Genomic DNA, 17,013 nt, shown 5'->3' with positions numbered 1-17,013 from the left:
ATATGACGTGTGCTTACGCAGGCCAAAAACAACCTATTTCAACCAAAATATCATGACATCCACCCATCAATCAATCTTAAACTTTTAGCAGCATAGAGCTAGGATTCATCAGTTGCTTAGTTGACAACAGCATGGTATTTTAGGTTCTGACACATGCACTTCTCAATGTTTGAATCAGATTCCTCCCAGTGTTATGTTCTGCCTGTCTACCTGTTTCATTTGGGAATATGTCATGGAAGCTACATTATCTCCAAATGCTTTTTCATCTGGGCTTTACAAATTCATATTTTTGTCTGTCTGCCTGTGGATATCAATTAAACTGTAGCTGGAGAGTTGCATACAACCTGACATAAACATAAGTTAGTGTGAAAAAAATTTCATATCTTAAAACATGTTACTGATGTGTATGTTAAATCCTGTACACTGTTTTAGTTGTATAAATTCTGTCTTACGATCATCTGTTTCTTGTCTTTCCAGGTCGCACCCATCGGTCCAACCAGGTGACAGCCCCAGAGTACATCTTCCTCATCTCAGAGTTGGCTGGAGAGAGACGTTTTGCCTCCATTGTGGCTAAGAGACTAGAGAGCCTAGTAAGTATCAGAGCCTAAAATGTGTTTGTGTGGATGTGTATGTTTTTCATTTTTCCCCTATTTTGAATGAAGACTGTCCCATGGGAAAATAATCTTTTTCATCTTGTTGTCTTATGGAGTGTGAGAAGAATTGCTCCAGTGTAAACGGATAGCATCTGTGTTTTTTGTTTATTGATTGTTGTGTTCTGGGTTGCCATCGTCTGCCATTTGCGCCCTCACCCTGCCCTCACCCTCTGTCCTTCCTGTTTGCTGGGGTATTCCCTCTTCTGGAACCTCTCTACAGAGTGTCTTTTATTGCTGGTTCGCTTGAAGTTACATCAACTCCTCTCCACAAACCTCAAGAGATTCTGGGTCTTTCCCTTCTCTAGCTCAATAACGGAAAACTGAACAAGCAGAAAAAAGCAAAGCAGCTTGTCTGGATAATTTATAAGTCGAGGTTTATTTTCCATAATTATCAATGCATTTCAGTGCTAGCAGTCATTTATTTCCATAGTGACACAGCATGACAGTTCTTTTGGGAAAAGGGCAAGGAGTGTGCAATGGGACGGCAGTTCCAGGAAGTCCTTCTTGTGTTTGCCAGCTGCGTTCGGTAAATCTGCATCAAGAATAGGTCACATCTCGCCCGCCTGCCTGAATCCAATGCAACACACGCTCAGAGTCGCTGTTTTTTAGATGGCTGAATACCTCCAGAACCGGCTGACTCCAGATTAGCAGTGAAGTCATATTTGGCTAAGACATCCTTTTGTTTTGGTATCTCAAGGCATTTTTCTGTGTGGGCAGACCCTGCAGCTGGATACGAGACTGGGTTGCTGTTGACTTTGCTTCTTCTGAATTTTCCTTAACCTCGGTTGCAGATCTTTTGTACCCGTAAAAGTACTTTTTAAAATGTTTTTTATACAAAGGAAGGAATAATTTAATGTAATACAGTTTCCGAATTTACAACTGGGGACTATCAATTAAGAATTAGTTGTAGACTGTATTTCACAAAGTTTATCAAGTTTCCCCTAATTCAACAACTTGCAAAACTCTGACTCTGACTGAAAACTGTGATTTTTTTTAAGGGAGGCTGGGGCTGATTTGTAGCCACCACAAACTGCTCAGGCACAGTTTTGGGTATGGAGCAGTCATTCCCAAAGACTGGTTTGTGTGATCACAGGACATTTTATTTGGGTCTCCAAATAAATAAAAGACCATTGATGAAATTCTGCAAATTCAAGCTTTATGTCTGCAGTATACCTTGTATAAAGCATTTAAAATATGTGTATTGCTTTACTGATGAGAGATAAAAATGAGAGCCTCTTAATTCTGCCACTTATTTTGTCTCATTGATGAAAAAGCTAAAATGTCCTATATTCTTTTCCCTATGAGATGAAATAATAACCAATAGATGGCCTGTTAACTTGGCCTAAATGCATTTATTTCCTATTTATAAAGTATATAACATGTATACTTTCAATAACAGGTGTCAAGATAATGTACAATGATCTGGAAATGGCAGTAAATATGATCAGGAATGTTCATTTATGCACAAATGAGCTTTTCCCAGGATTTACTGATAAGGTCACGATGGTATTGTCATTTTTAAAAAGTGGGTCCCCATAAAAAACAATGCTTCAGAGGACAGAGATCATATTTCAATAAAGATAATGGAAAAACATACCAGGTATAAACGCAAAGGCACGATCGGGTTGTTTATTATCTGGATGACGTATCTGGATATAGATAACATTTTAATACCAGGTGTAAATGGGGTGTAAACATTACTTCATCTAAGAGTGTCACCTATTCATGTGAGACTACTGTCACACGTTAAAGTCCTGGTTATTTGTCTGGAATTTTTAACTGTATGTTGGTATCATTAACCACTGGTAAAAGGTGTATCAGACATATAGATATTTTTGCTAATCATATAAGGTGGTGCTTGTGGTGTTTGCAGCAACACTTTTGTGAAATAGTACAATAACACTCACTCCACAGTCATGTTCAGTACTGTCTCCTGTACTTACAAAAGCAGAATTTATGAATGAAAGGGCTAGTAGTCCTTGCTGCTATCTACTGAAAAGTTGTAATAATTGGAGTAATAGTGATAATAATAATAATGTAGTTATCATTTTGTTATTCATTATAAAAGATAAGGTTCTTCCTCTCATAAGGCTGAGCATTGGATAATGATGTTGTGTAATGATGATCAACAGTAAATATTATCCCTCATCACTGTGTCTGTCTGTATTAGTGTGATGATGCTCTGAAGCTGTGAAACTAATACCACTAATTCTAATAATAATACCGTTGCTAATCCACTTTGCAGGGTGCATTAACCCACGGAGACAGAAGAGCCACAGAATCCAGAGACTTGAGCAAGTACAACTTTGAGAACAAGGTAGGCAAATAGAAGAACTCCTGATCTGTAAAAATGTGTGTTTTGGGGTTTTTTTCTGTACATTTCACTTCTCTTATATTAGCGGTTAAATTTGCATTGCTAAGTTTCTGAATGAATCTTCTGAGTGAACTTGATTATACCGATAACATGCCCCATGTCTTGCAGTATGGTACCAAGGCTCTAGATAAAATCACCAAAGCAATCCTTGGCCACATAGAGAACAAGGTGCCCCCTCCCAAAGGCTACCCTGTGGGTGACGCCATGTTCTTCAGAGGTATGTTTGATCTTTGGTTGACTGGTAGTGTGTGTAAACAAAGACCGACATTTACTGGGATTCAGCAGTAAAACTCTGATGTTTTTCTTTATTTCAGACATGAAACTTGGAATGATGGATGTGGGCATCTTCTGTAAGGAGCCTCGCTTTGGGATCAGTACTGAGAAAGGTAGAGTACCAAGCAGCCATGTAGGCATACTTTATGCCAGTATACTTAAAGGGATAGTTTGTATTATTTGAAGTGCATAAGTACCTCATACAATCCCACTTTGTATCTTTTTTCCAGACTGCAGCATCACCAAGTTCTTAAATCGCATCCTGGGCCTTGAGGTCCACAAGCAGAACTATCTCTTCCAGTACTTCACTGACAACTTTGACTACCTAATCGAGAAGGATAAGAAGGAGGGCAAATATGACATGGGAATATTAGGTATGGAGGTCAAGTGTTGGTTTTTAGGTTCTTGCATACAGTAAATACACAATTTGTGATCAAGAATGTAAATGTAACATAGTCCCAACCACCAAAGTAAAAATGTAAGATTACTTTTTGGAATATACTGACAAGCTGTAAAACACTTTATAACAATGAAAGTTGTTTATCAGTTACATTAGGAATTTTGTGTAACACTGACAATAGTTGCTGTTCCTTTCTTCAGTTGTCTGTCATCATATCGTAGGTTGGATTTGAGGAGCCCTTCAGGCACTGATTTAAGAAGAAATATAGTGCCTCATCTTCTAAGGCACTTGTTATTTTGTGTTTCTGACAGACCTTGCTCCAGGTAATGATGAGATCTATGAGGAGAAGCAGGAAACTTTCCTGACAGTTGGAAACCCTCAGGATGGACAGGTTGTTCTCTATAAGGTAGGCACAGCATAACCTCCTCTCATTTATATCCTTAGATCATTACTGTGGGAAAAATACCAGCATTGTATATCTTTTTTCAAGCAGTATGTTTACTGAGATTTCCCTTTTTCCCTATAACAAAAGATACAGTACAATCAATACAAACAGCATTAGATATCAGTTCCTCTCACCCGCCTCAAACTTCAGATGTGACGTTAATTATGAACACTGAAAACCTCGTTATTGTGCCTTTACATGACACCCAAAACATTCCAAAAAATTCAATCTAGCAGTGCTTGTTGACTCCCAAGTTCAAGGCAGCAAAGCAACAGTTCAGATTTGTATGAGTTGTTGTTTGACACAAGCCCAGATTGGAGAAGCAGAGAGCAACAAAATGTATTTTAGCCTCTTAAAAGTAGGATCACTAGGCTTTATCTGAGCTGTTCTTGAATGCAACACAAGGACAGAAAAATAGTTGATTGAGTCTCATTCCCAGGATGTCAAATACAAGTGTTTTGGGGTAATAAAATGTCCTGAGCACAGCAAGAAATTGAGAAAACAAGAAAATACAGGCTGTGGACAGGGTCTCTGTATATGCAGCCACCACTACACACTTCAAGTGGGTTATAAATGAAGATTGAAAGGGATTATGTTAATATGAGTCTATACTTTTTTTTTTTTTTTTGGAAAATGTTGCATATTATGCCACTCAATATATCACTTCATCAGAGAGAAATCACCTTTATGTAAGGCAAATATCGCTCTCTCTATATAAGCCACACTGCATAGGCGAAATCATTTTATTTTACCTCACAGAACATGGGAGTTGCTGGTCTACCACTGCCTTGATTGGTTAATTTGTTTGACTTTGGTGAATCCAAACTACCCAGTAAAGAACAATAACAGACAAAAAACAAAAAAAAACATCGGGGCAGTGGTAAACCAGCAACTTCTGAGGTAAAATTACTGTTTCTGCTTGAGGGGTACGGTGGCTTATATTACAGCAGTTTCCTGTCAGAAAAGGCTGTTTCAAAACAAGGTAAAGCAGTGAAAATAATCTAAATATAGCATAGGTTTAATTATCCCTTAAAGATTTTTATGACGTGGTATGAATTGTGCACAGTTTTTGCATAAAAGAGATCTTGTACAACCGTGGAATCTGTTCCACATAACCTGCGCTCCCAGAGGTAACTCAAGTAGCTACCTCTGCACTCTATAAGTTTGATTGATGTCACTTTGTGAGCAGAAACACTGTGATCATACAGGCTCAGCCCGGGGCTGAGGAGTCTTTGTCGACACTAGTGGGAGGTGGAAACAGGATAATTACTGGTCTCTTCTGCTTTTAGCTGTCGGCTGCAGGCTAACCCGCATTTGACATTTTGAAGTTGGCAGCCGGGCAGACTGCTGCACAGCTACGACCAGTTTAGCCAGTATTGCAGAGAGAGTGTCAGGGACATGCATGACTGTGATGAATTTTATTTACTGTTGTATAACTGTTCTGTGTGACTGTGATTTTTTTAAAATATATGTTACATTATGTTAATGTACTTTCATGGCACCTGCTTTAGTGTCTGATCCTTTTTGCCCCTGTAGATCAGTGTAGACAGAGGGATGCCCTGGGATGAGGCCTACAACAGGTCACTGAAGCTCAGTGGTTCTGATGAGGGATTCTACCTGTCCCAAAAGGTGAGTCCATGTTATGATTGTAAGAAAACTAAACCTGAGGTAAGAGGCACTGCATACATGTATAGAATTTTTCACTTAATACAGACCTCACTACATAGAAATGTGAAGACACAATGGATGTCCGCTGAAATTATTATTTTATTTGCTGAGACATATAATTCACTCTCTGTGTGGCCTCTCCACAGCTGCGAGGTAACCACCCATGTGTGCTGCTGGCTGAGCAAGGAAGAGGCAAGAACTTCATTGTCTATAAGCCCAACATTGGCAAGCAGACCCACCCAGAGAGTCTGGACAACCTGCATCAGCGTTACCGGAAGGTAACTGGCTCATTTGTCTGTTGATTAGGGCTGGGCATCGGTACTCAATACTTTTAAGGTATCGACTGAAATAATTCGGTACCAAGTAGTATTGAAACTTCTCCAGTTCAAAAATACCTGCATTTAATCCTGTTTGTATCCAGATGTGGAAAAAATGACTTATGGTTTTGCCCGCAGCTTATCTCACAAGCATTCTTCGATTTAATGTCTGTACATTAGTGCCTATTAACTGAAACATTTTTTAAGTTTTCTTAATATTTATGTTTCCATTAACGGTCATCTTTGAATTTGCTTATATCATCACAAACATTGTCTTTTTAGTTTAGTTTTGTTTGTTTTTAATGGCAATTAAAATGTCAAGTATTACAGAACATGTTTTTGATTTTGGGGAAGGTTTGACCAAAGACAGAGCTGGACATTTTCAGGACTGATACTTCCTTCTTCATCTGGTTTTACCATTTGAAGTATATATGGAGTCTGATGCCCCCTTGTGGCCACAGAATAGTACTGAACCAGACTATGTTCAAGATACTCTTCAACCGAACAATGGCTATATTTTACTGTCTCCTAAATTCATCAAAACAACCTGATCAGAGCAAGAATAAAAAGTATATTTCAGTGGGAATGATAAAGTTCCTTTATAGTTTCCCTTCCCTACATGACCAACTGGATGATGATTGATGGCCTGTCATCATAAGCCTACTGAACACAATAATCCTCTTCTCTTTGGCACAGTAAAAGGTTGTAAATGTAATAAAAGCATCATATAAATTTTGTCAGAAGTTAAAACCTTCCCTTTATTGCTTTCTGTGATATTTAAAGATGTATTTGTAAAGGGTGGGTCCATTATTATGGAGCGTTATTCTTAGGCATTAATATAGTTCTGTAGCTTGCCAGTAGTGCTCCTCATGTATACAAGTCCATAAAAATCCAAATTTGGTAAAAGTACATATGTTTCAGTGTCAAAATGCTTTTTTCCCCAAGACCATTTAAAAATGTTCTCCCACATGACCTGACATAGATTTCTGCAGGGTGACGTTTCTATATAAAAAACCCTCAAGCTGAGGGAGGGGAGGGCATCACCTACGTCACTTCTTTTTTGCTAATAGCTGAGTCGGAGTTTCCACCTAGAAAAAAACACAGATACCCTGCCCCTCTAAAAATGTGTTATGGTGTTGTATCAAACCATGGATAGGATAAATCCTTTGCTGATTTCAGTGTTGTGCATTTCCTTTTCCAGGTGACCCCAGAGGAAGCTAGGGACAGCTGGGAGAACCAGTTCACCTTCTCCTTCAAGAAGTGTAGCCATGCCAACTGGTAAGCAGGAATCTACAGTGTCCCTTGGGATTAATGGCTCAAGACATGCAATCAGGCTAGTGCTTATTAGGATTCAGTCTGAGTGGTTTTAGGGTCAGATGCCATTCCCGAGGATTTGCAGATCACCTGAGAACTAGTCATGAAGAAATAACCTGCAACTCTCACATGTGCCTTTATCACCGGATGACCAGTGAACCGTATTAAAAATGCTGAGCAGTCCCTCAACCTGCCACATAGTTTTTCTTATTTGCAAGAAACTTATGTGCTCTTTGTATGCATAAAATATCTGACTTTTTCTTTTCTGTACGTTCTGTAGGAATGGCAAGTGTAAGAAAATTGAGGAAGGCCAGGAGTGTCTGCAGGGCATGCGTCTCCGTCAGTACCACATGTTGTGTGGTGCTCTGTTGCGTGTGTGGAAGCGCGTATCCGATGTTGTGTCTGACATCACCAACTCCAGCATCCTGCAGATCGTCCGCCTTAAAACCAAGCAGCATAACAAGCAAGTCGGTCAGTATCCCCCCCCCCCGGCACAAGTGATATTCACAAAGATAACATGGTGCTTGAAAAGTTAAAATGTGAATTGCCTGACGTCACTGAGTGGTTTTGATGGTAAATTCTGACAAAAGTGCTGACACTTCTATAAGACAGATTGAGGAAATGAAATTGTTGCTTGTTTTCGTTATTTTCCTCTCATGAACTCCTGTGAGGACCTCACTGACGCTAAGTGGCACTTATGAAATTACTGGGACACAAACAGAACATGTTGCAATTCAGCTTGACATCTATGAAAACCCAACAGTGTGAGGAAGCTCACTGGAGATTCAGAGTCTGGTTTATTTTCTCTGCACGACAGATTTTATAAAGATATGAAAGAAAGTGGACTGTAGATACATATCATTATAATCTGTTTACCGTTGTTGTGAACCCTATGAAAACCAACCGTGGTCAGTAAGGGCTGAGTGGCTGAGGCAGTCATTCTTTTTGCAGGGAAAAGCAAAGACATCATCATGTTTGCACTCATGATGATGCCATTGCGTTATTTTGCATGTGATATAAAACATAGTAACAAACTGTAGCACCAGAGGATAACCTCGGTATGAGTTAAGCGCAGGTGCTAATTTTTTTGCATGATCCTGTTTAAATCGATCTGAAACAAAAACCATAAAAGCTAGAGTGTGCATTATCTTCTGTCTTTTGCATCATCACGTTGTACACGCTGTGATGATGCCATTATGTTGCATTACATGCAGTAACAAAATGTGGCAAGACAAGGTGCCACCGTGAATTGGTGTCAGCAGAAAGGCAGGTTGATAGTTTCTGTCTGAGATAAAATGAAGAATACAGGATCAAGTAATATCAATGTTTGCATTGGGAGCCCAGTTATTGCAGAGATCAATACACGTGTTGTGATATCACCTTTAAATGAAACGGTCATTGTATGAAGAAAGATTTGGATCATCATGTTTTGAAAAGTGTATTTACCAGACTGATATCTGACTTGAGCGTCCTCCTCATCTCTCTCAAGGTATCAAGATCCCAGAGAACTGCGTGGCCCGTGTGCGCGAGGAACTGGTGCTCATGGATGAGGAGGTGAAGAGGAGACGAAAGGAGAGGGAGCAGCAGGAGAGGGAGCACCGACTAGCAGAGGAACACAGGCGTAAGATGGAGCAGGGGAACAAACACCTCCTTGCAAATCTATACAACCAGAAACCCATGGTCAACCAGACGCTGGTTCAGTCCTTTGCCCAAAATCCGATACTCAAACAGAAACTGAACCAAATCGCTCCCCAGAGGACACAAACGGGCAGCGTCTCTCAGCTGCAGAGACTGCAAACACAAACCCAGTCCACTTTACAGCAGCAGCCCTCCCAGAACATACCCATGCTGCCCTTGCAGAGAAACCCCAGCCAAACGCAGCTAAGGACCCACAACTGGAACAACAGCTCCACCACCTCCACCTCCACCACCAACCAGGGCGCTCTGCCCAGCATGGCGACACTCACCTCCAATCTGTCACCGTTTTACCCTGCAACCTTTTTACCCTCTTTCCCACAACTGAAGAACCCATCTCAGTCACTCAATCAGACGTCGCTACACTCTGACATCTTGGACCTGACTGTGAGCTCGCCGTCCCCCTCCCCAGACACCACGGAGGGTGGCCTCAATCTGGACAGTCTGACAAGACAGTCAGCATTCGAAGATGACTTTAATCTGGAGTCTCTGATTTCTCAGAGTACAACAAATGCCCAGCAGCCTCTTTTGCTACAACAGCAGCAGCAGCAACAGCAGAATCACAACCTGCTGCCCAATAACAACCAAGACTTTTTAGATTTTCTCGACTTTGCCCCGTCTCCCCAGATGCCTGCGCAGAAAGCCAGCCCTTCGTCCTCTACCTCCTCCAGCTCCTCCTCCACGCCCTCAACCTCTTCTGTGTCAAACAACCTGGTCTCTCACGTCCCTGCCGGCCTCAACCTCCCGTCATCGTCCTCCTCTTCTCTCTTCTCCAGCCCGTCCTCGTCCTCCTCTCTGTTTTCCAACTCTTCCTCTCATTTCTCTTCCCCCTATCTCCTTCCACAGTCAGACTCTCTTTTCCTATCCAATGGCCACTGCAACACCACCGCCCTTGACGCCCGCGAGGCTCTACACAGCATGCTTCAGGCTGGGCCGGACCGGAAGTCTGTCATTCAGTATCGGCAACAAGACTAAGAGCTCATCTGGACTTTTCCTTTTGTTTTTTGTTTTTTTGGTTTTGTTTTTTTTTTTGTTCTTTTTGTCTGGTCTTAAAGGGACGGTTCACACCAAAATCAAAAAATAGATATTTTCCTCTTATCTGTAGTGTTATTTGTCCATTTAGATAGTTCTGGTGTCAGCTGCAGAGTTTTGGAGATCTCACCACAGATGTCTGCATTCTCTCTAATATAATGGAATTAGGGCTTAACAATTTTTAAAAAAATATCTAATTTCAGTTATCTTGACTCATTGCCACTTCGATATCTTATTGCGATATTCTATTCATTATAACAACAAAGATTAAAGATGATTGTTGTATTCAATTTAAGGCCACGTCTATAAAAAGTCAGAATATAGTGGAAAATGTCCATCCCAGTTTTTCAGAGTTCAACATCATGTCTTTAAATGTCTTACTTTGTCTGACCAAGGTCTTGGGTGTAAAACAATGTCTTCAACTTAATGTAGACTCTGGCCCCTGCAGTGGAAACAGCAAAGGTTCCTTGTCCCTGGGAAAAGTTCCCGTGGTGGAAATGTGGCTACTGGTGTTGAGTTTTTCAAGTGTAGTTTTTTGAGCACCACAAGCCATAAGTGCCATCTAGTTCCATTACATCAGAGAGAAGGCAGACGTCTTCACAGCTGATACCGAAAAATATGTCATTTTGATTTTGTGGGTGACCTTTCCTTTAAAGCAGATAGTGTCCTGTTCGCTGCTGTCTGTGATCGCACCCTTGGACCTACTCCCCTCTCCCCTCAGGGCCTATAGTCACGTCACTGCCTGTCCTGCGCTCGGCTCACCCTTCTCTCTTATCCACCTGTAGCATTCACCTGCTTGAGGCCGCTGAGGCAACAGCGGGCTCGATCAATATCAGAATTCTGCACCAAAGTGTGTCCACCACAGTGAAAGGCAGCTGTAAAACAAAAAAAAGTGAAAACAAAGCATGTGATTAACTGTATTTTAATGAACACGTGAGCTGTCAAAACAAAAGCTCTGTCATCATCGAGGTGTGGAAAATCCTTAATAAACCTCCCGCTGCTGATTTTACGAGGTATGATTGGTGAAGTTGCTGGAAGCTCTAAATGCCTTTCACCAGTTAAAATTTTTAGACTTTGCATCTTTAGTCTTTGCTTTACTGTTACTTCACTTCATGGCTGTTTGTCTTGACTGAAAACAAGGCTGTATGCAAGGCTTGGTTTGAGTGAAACGAGAGATAGTATTGAACTGGAAGGATGAGGAAAAAAAACATGAAATCTTTTAGCTTAGCCATGAAATGCCTCAGTTTTATTTTTGTTTTCTTCTTCTTCATGCTCCCTTGTGTTTCTCTCCCTGCTTGTATGAACACTAGTGTGAGGAAAAAGGGAGAGGAAGAGCAGTCTGCTGTTGCAAACAGTGCCTTTGGAGAAATCTATAAATGCAGTCTTTAAAAATCCATGTAGCCTAATGTATAGATTTGTACTCTTGAGCATTGGTTTTAATTTAAATATATTTGTATTTAACTTCTATCCCCCTCAGTCAGTCAGTCAGTCGGTTGTTTGTGTTACACTATGCTGGTGGGTTGCTTTCAGGAAGAAGCCTATTAAGCCTGTATGTGCTCGTATGATCGTCTGTGTAGTGGACGTCCTTTCTTTCTGTGTCCTCCTGTCTCTGTTGATACGACAACGTGCTACGAGGTCAGTATGGCACGGATTATTGAGCAGCATGGGTAAAAATTGTGTCCAAAATATTTTATCAACCCCTTTTTGTTAAAGCTGACGATAACATTTAGTGATGTGACTCCTGGTTTGATTTGATTTTGAATTTCTCAGGAAAGTCTCGAGTGCGTTGTTGTTATGTTTTTTGTGTCATTTTGACCAACACATATGAAAATTTGTCTTTAATTACAGCAGATAACAATGGATTTCAAGTTTTTATTGTCTTGAGGCCTGAAAAAGAAAATCCTGTTGTTTGCTCATGAAATTTGTTTCAATTTCAGTCGTCAAGGCGATAAAAACATGTGAAACGTGTAGCCTTGTGATGTTCACTGTGTATGATACTTCATATTTAAAAAACCTGTGAGATCTGGCCATCTTTGTGTGAAAAAGATGCACTGTAGTTGGTTCGTGACAAAAAAAAAGCCGGGATAAGTTCAAGTGATTAAAAAGCAATAAATCCATATTCTGCATTTGTTATAAGACATAAATGCCTATGTACTGTTTACGCTCAACAGGCAAAGCTTTGTGGTTACTTTTGCATGGTATGAATCTTCTTATTTCTGTTGTGCTTCATAGTCTTTTAGTTAAACAGATTCTGAGATGCATACAACCTTTTGTATAGTAAGTTTTCACGGGATGAGCGCAATGCGTTCTTGATGTTTTAGTCATCGTTATTATAAAAGTTATTGTTATTTATATTTAAGGGATATTTAGATTTTAGATATGTTATCCTGCTTATTAGAGTAGTTAAAGAAATGTTTGGTCAGGGAAGTTTCTAGTTTTCAAGATTACTATAAAACAAATTCTATTATAACCTGCCACCAAATAAGATTGCACTGTTCTGTACTGCTGTACAGTGTCTGGATTTATTTCTGCTCATTTCAGTTTTTGCTTTTTCTCAAGTCGAATCGTTTCTCCAACTTGTAGACCTTTGCCGGGCCTTCAGTTTGCAGAGAGATACCAAAGTGTTCCACAGACAGACACCCCTAGAGTTACTGGCTCTATAAGATATCAGAACTTTTATTATCAATCTCAGGAAGAAACCTACAAGAGGTGTAACGGCGGGGAGTTAGCAGAAATATATCATTTTCCCCCTTCTAACAGTGGTGAAACTAACCAATACATGTGCTATTATTTTTCTTAACTCTGTGCTGTGACTCTTGCTGTATTTATGTTTTAGACTTAATGTGATGGGTTTTGTCGTTTGTCCTTGTGAACATGTCGGTGATTTTAAATGTTTATGCCTTCTTAGGGCAAAGATCAAAGGCTGTTTCTTTTTTAAGGAACATTATTTTTGTTGTCATTTGTGTTGCAGTTGTTGGACATTTAATTCATGTTAAAGCTGACAGATTTTTGGATCGATTCACACCTGGGTTATACTGAAACGTGCAATTGATCTGTCCAAGCCTTTACCCCTCCCTCAGATGTTTAGGTTGAGACTGACTCAGTATCCCAGATTCTTCACGACGCTTCCTTTTTAATTCGCAGCATCTTTCTTTAGCATGTTTTCCTCATTAATTTTGCTTTTAATATTCCATATCAGGCACATTCCGAGACATCAGTCTGCAAAAGATTTGCCTTCGATTTTGTGTTTCATAGCTACACAAATAAAGCTTTGTGCATTTGAGGGATATGGACCGCATTTTTAGGAAGAAAAAGCTTTTTAATAGTGTAGTTAGGCCTTTTATCATTTATTACCATTTTTGCACTAAGAATGGCATAATCAAGTTACTGTTTTCTTGTTGGTTATGATTGAGCATTTTGCAAGCTTGTTGTGTTTCTGATCTTTAATGGATAGCTCTGTGTATACTGTAACCATCTTTTCTCGTTTCTCCACCGTTTGCATATTATATGTTATCAATGTTATATCACTCTCAAATAATTTATTGCTAACAAAAAATGAAACAAAAAACATGCTACTGATTGTATGTATTTTTAAACAAAGCCTATTTTTTCTGTAAAAACAAAAAAGAAACTGTGTTCAGCACTTTTATTCTGGGTTGTGCTTTTGTTTTCTATATATTTATAATTTAGATCCAAATGTATATATTGTAAAATTTGTGCCTTTCGACTAATTCTTTAAAAAGGTTTTCTACTCATTTAAGGAAGGACTATATGAAATTGCAATCTTAACTTTGTAAACAAATAAAAACTTGAAGATTGCTGAATTGCTGAGTCTTTTGTTCATCTGTGAAAAGGAGTTTGTCCTAACTCCCAGAGGACAAGGGTGGGCGCATTGTGTATTGATACTAACTGATACAACATCTTGATTGAAGTATCAATACTAGTGTCGATAGCATCTGTACTAATGATGCTTCACATTCTGGACATACAAACATTTTTCTTACTGCTGCAACATTAGCATCTCTGCTGCTGTTGTGTGCATGTAAGCAGTGATCATTCTGAACATTTCTTTGTTTACTGTTGAAAACTGTTTAAACATGCATGTAATTAAGCAATTAACAGAGTATTAAAGAGAAATGCCTCATGCTTGGCAAATTATTTTGTGGTAATATGTTCAGAAGTTGAATAGTAGTAATTTATGATAGATTTCACTTACATTATACGTTATACTAACTACAAACTAAATGTGGTGGTATTGTTCACTCCCAAGAGATAGCAAGTGTGGCATCACTCCTCTTTTATTTATTTAAACAAGTAATATCAAGAAAATAAATAGCACAGAGGTAAAAAAGTAACTATTACTCTTCAAACATCTGTATGTGTCGTTATAGATTGAGCAGCCTGGCAGTAGAGCAGATAAAATCACTTTCACCTTTACGTGCTGCAAGATCAAAGTGATGAACATATGTGAAAAATTCTAATCTGGTGAAATTTAATTTTTTAACTGGTGATTTAAGTAGCTGGGTGGCATGGTGGTGCAGTGGTTAGCACTGCCACCTCACAGCAAGAAGGTCCTGAGTTCGATCCCCCAGCTCCCCGGCTGGGGCAGGGCCTTTCTGTGCGGAGTTTGCATGTTCTCCCCATGTCTGCGTGGGTTCTCTCCTGGTTCTCCAGCTTTCTCCCACAGTCCAAAGACATGCATGCTAGGTTAATTGGTGACTCTAAATTGTCTGTAGGTGTGAGTGTGAGTGGTTGTCTGTCTATGCGTCAGCCCTGTGATGAACTGGCGACTTGTCCAGGGTGAGCCCCGCCTCCCGCCCAATGTCAGTTGGGATAGGCTCTAGCAGCCTGCGACCCTTACAGACTAAGCGGTTACAGAAAATGAATGAATGAATGAATAATTTAAGTAGATTTTGATGTGAATACATTTGTATTCCATTTAAGAATAGAAATATATATATAAGCATAGAGAAATTACATGAAACATAGAAAGTATAAATAAGTATATAAAAATAGGGGCATTATATCACATGTAGTGTGGTACAATAACAACTGTGTACATAAACAATAATGCTGAACATTGGGTCTATAAATAAGTGTTAATGAACAGAGAATTGCACAGTGGAATTAGGTCAGTATTACACTACTGAAGATCTAAATTACTATTATTTTATGGGGTTATAGCTGCTGATGGATGAAGTCCAAGGGCCAGTCCATTGACTCAAGAGTGTCTGACACTCAGAGGGAGGGGTTGAAAAGCCACAGGCAGATTATTTCCACACCGTGGCACTTTTACATGAGAAAAAAATCTGAATACTTCTGTGAGTCAAAAGTCAGTGTGAAAAACATCTTCACTTTGAACATGTCATAAGTTATATATTTTTGGTAGGTGGCGGTTGGACCAGGTATGATGAGAGACATGCTATTTTGAGAGCAATTACTTTTACTTGTTATACTTGTAAAAATGTGTTCATGTCCCACGTTGCCCCAGTATAACAATAGGGCACAGAGGGAAATACAAAATTCGAGGAAGTAAACTGTTATAAAAATAAAGTTTATGGTTTAAGTTAAGGCTGCCTATTGTACTTCTCATGTTTGTGAAGCAAAACAAGCCATATATGTATATATACATATATTTATTTATTTATTTATTTATTTATTTATTTATTTATTTTATTTTATTTATTTTTTTATTTTTTTATTGGGCTAGCCTGATAGAATTGTCAATTAAAATTAAGACTTCAAAGGTGTGTTAAAGGTCTGTTATCTCAACCAAAACTGGGCGGAGGATTAATTTATGAAGAGGACCGACTTCCGTGTGGTGACGCTACACTGGCGTGATGACGTCGTGAAACTCACCTGTACGTCCAGGCGTCGACGCCACCCCTCCGCACTTGCCTTCAGGAAGATTTAAGAGAAACTTTTCAAACTAGCGGGAGAGTCAACGCGAACACGAGAGACTTTCAGGAAGATTTGCGGAGGGGATTTTTAAAGTTTGACGAGTCGATAAACAGAGTTCAGCCCGCAGAGTGACGCAGTTTACAGGTGAGTCAGTGTTCATGTTAGCGTGTCAGATGTTTCCTGGTGCTCAGGTGAAAGCATGGCTGTCAGTCAGTATCACACTGACGAGAGGAAGGAGAAGCTGAATACACACATGTTAACAACTGCAACATTTTACAGAAATAATTTAAAACGTTATATTTCTTTAAATTAGGAAGCAATAATCTCATTTAAAAGGATTTAGCTGATAGCCAAGCAGCTAGCTTTGAGCATTTACAGACATAGCTTATAGCTGGATATCTACAGGACTAAAGGCCATAACTTCATGAATTATTCCTTCATTATGAGCTGTCTGTGGTCAGTTACAGGCCAGAAAGTCAGCTGTGGTTGTTATCATTGTGTGAGCTTTGATAAATAACATATTTTGGTCTGTGGTTTACAGAATGGTATTTGATGCATTCACTCATCTACTATGGCAATGTTGTTTATTCTCTTTTGTATATGTGTGTGTGTGTGTGTGTGTGTGTGTGTGTGTTTGTGTGTGTGTGTGTGTGTGTGTGTGTGTGTGTGTGTGTGTGTGTGTTGGTGGGTTGGAAGCTGTCAGCAGCTGTAAGCTCCACTCTCCTCTTCCTCCTCACCTTACTGGTTCTGCCACACATGCAAGTTTCAACCTGCTTGTCAGACAGTTTCACAATAGTTTCGCCTCTGCATTCCCAAACAGCTGCGTCTTCCTTTCCATTGACTCCAATCAGTGTATTTACTGATACACAGTTTGATTAAGATTGAGTCGGTGTATTTTGAATATGGACTTGATGTTTTGGAAAACTGAATTACAAGATCTG

The 17,013-nt window shown here is 39.5% G+C and overlaps 1 protein-coding gene across 4 annotated transcripts in view; it reads left to right on the top strand.

Annotated features, from left to right (window-relative positions):
• The window catches only part of sbno2b (strawberry notch homolog 2b), a 79,838-nt gene extending 65,843 nt beyond the window's left edge, over window positions 1–13,995 (top strand). For all 4 annotated transcript variants that reach the window (XM_084722871.1, XM_084722870.1, XM_084722872.1 and 1 more), the window contains 11 exons: window positions 478–590; window positions 2,899–2,970; window positions 3,136–3,244; window positions 3,342–3,413; window positions 3,531–3,674; window positions 4,012–4,106; window positions 5,682–5,774; window positions 5,960–6,091; window positions 7,332–7,408; window positions 7,725–7,915; window positions 8,934–13,995. In XM_084722871.1, the coding sequence (XP_084578997.1) occupies window positions 478–590; window positions 2,899–2,970; window positions 3,136–3,244; window positions 3,342–3,413; window positions 3,531–3,674; window positions 4,012–4,106; window positions 5,682–5,774; window positions 5,960–6,091; window positions 7,332–7,408; window positions 7,725–7,915; window positions 8,934–10,114 (2,279 nt within the window). In that variant the 3' untranslated portion in view covers window positions 10,115–13,995. The remainder of the gene's footprint in view (window positions 1–477; window positions 591–2,898; window positions 2,971–3,135; window positions 3,245–3,341; window positions 3,414–3,530; window positions 3,675–4,011; window positions 4,107–5,681; window positions 5,775–5,959; window positions 6,092–7,331; window positions 7,409–7,724; window positions 7,916–8,933) is intronic.
• Window positions 13,996–17,013: the final 3,018 nt, after the last annotated feature.

The sequence above is a fragment of the Lutjanus erythropterus genome, chromosome 7, assembly GCF_056507025.1.
Source record: "Lutjanus erythropterus isolate fLutEry1 chromosome 7, fLutEry1.hap2, whole genome shotgun sequence".
Classification (NCBI taxonomy): Eukaryota; Metazoa; Chordata; class Actinopteri; order Lutjaniformes; family Lutjanidae; genus Lutjanus; species Lutjanus erythropterus.
This window is presented reverse-complemented; position numbering and strand designations above follow the sequence as displayed.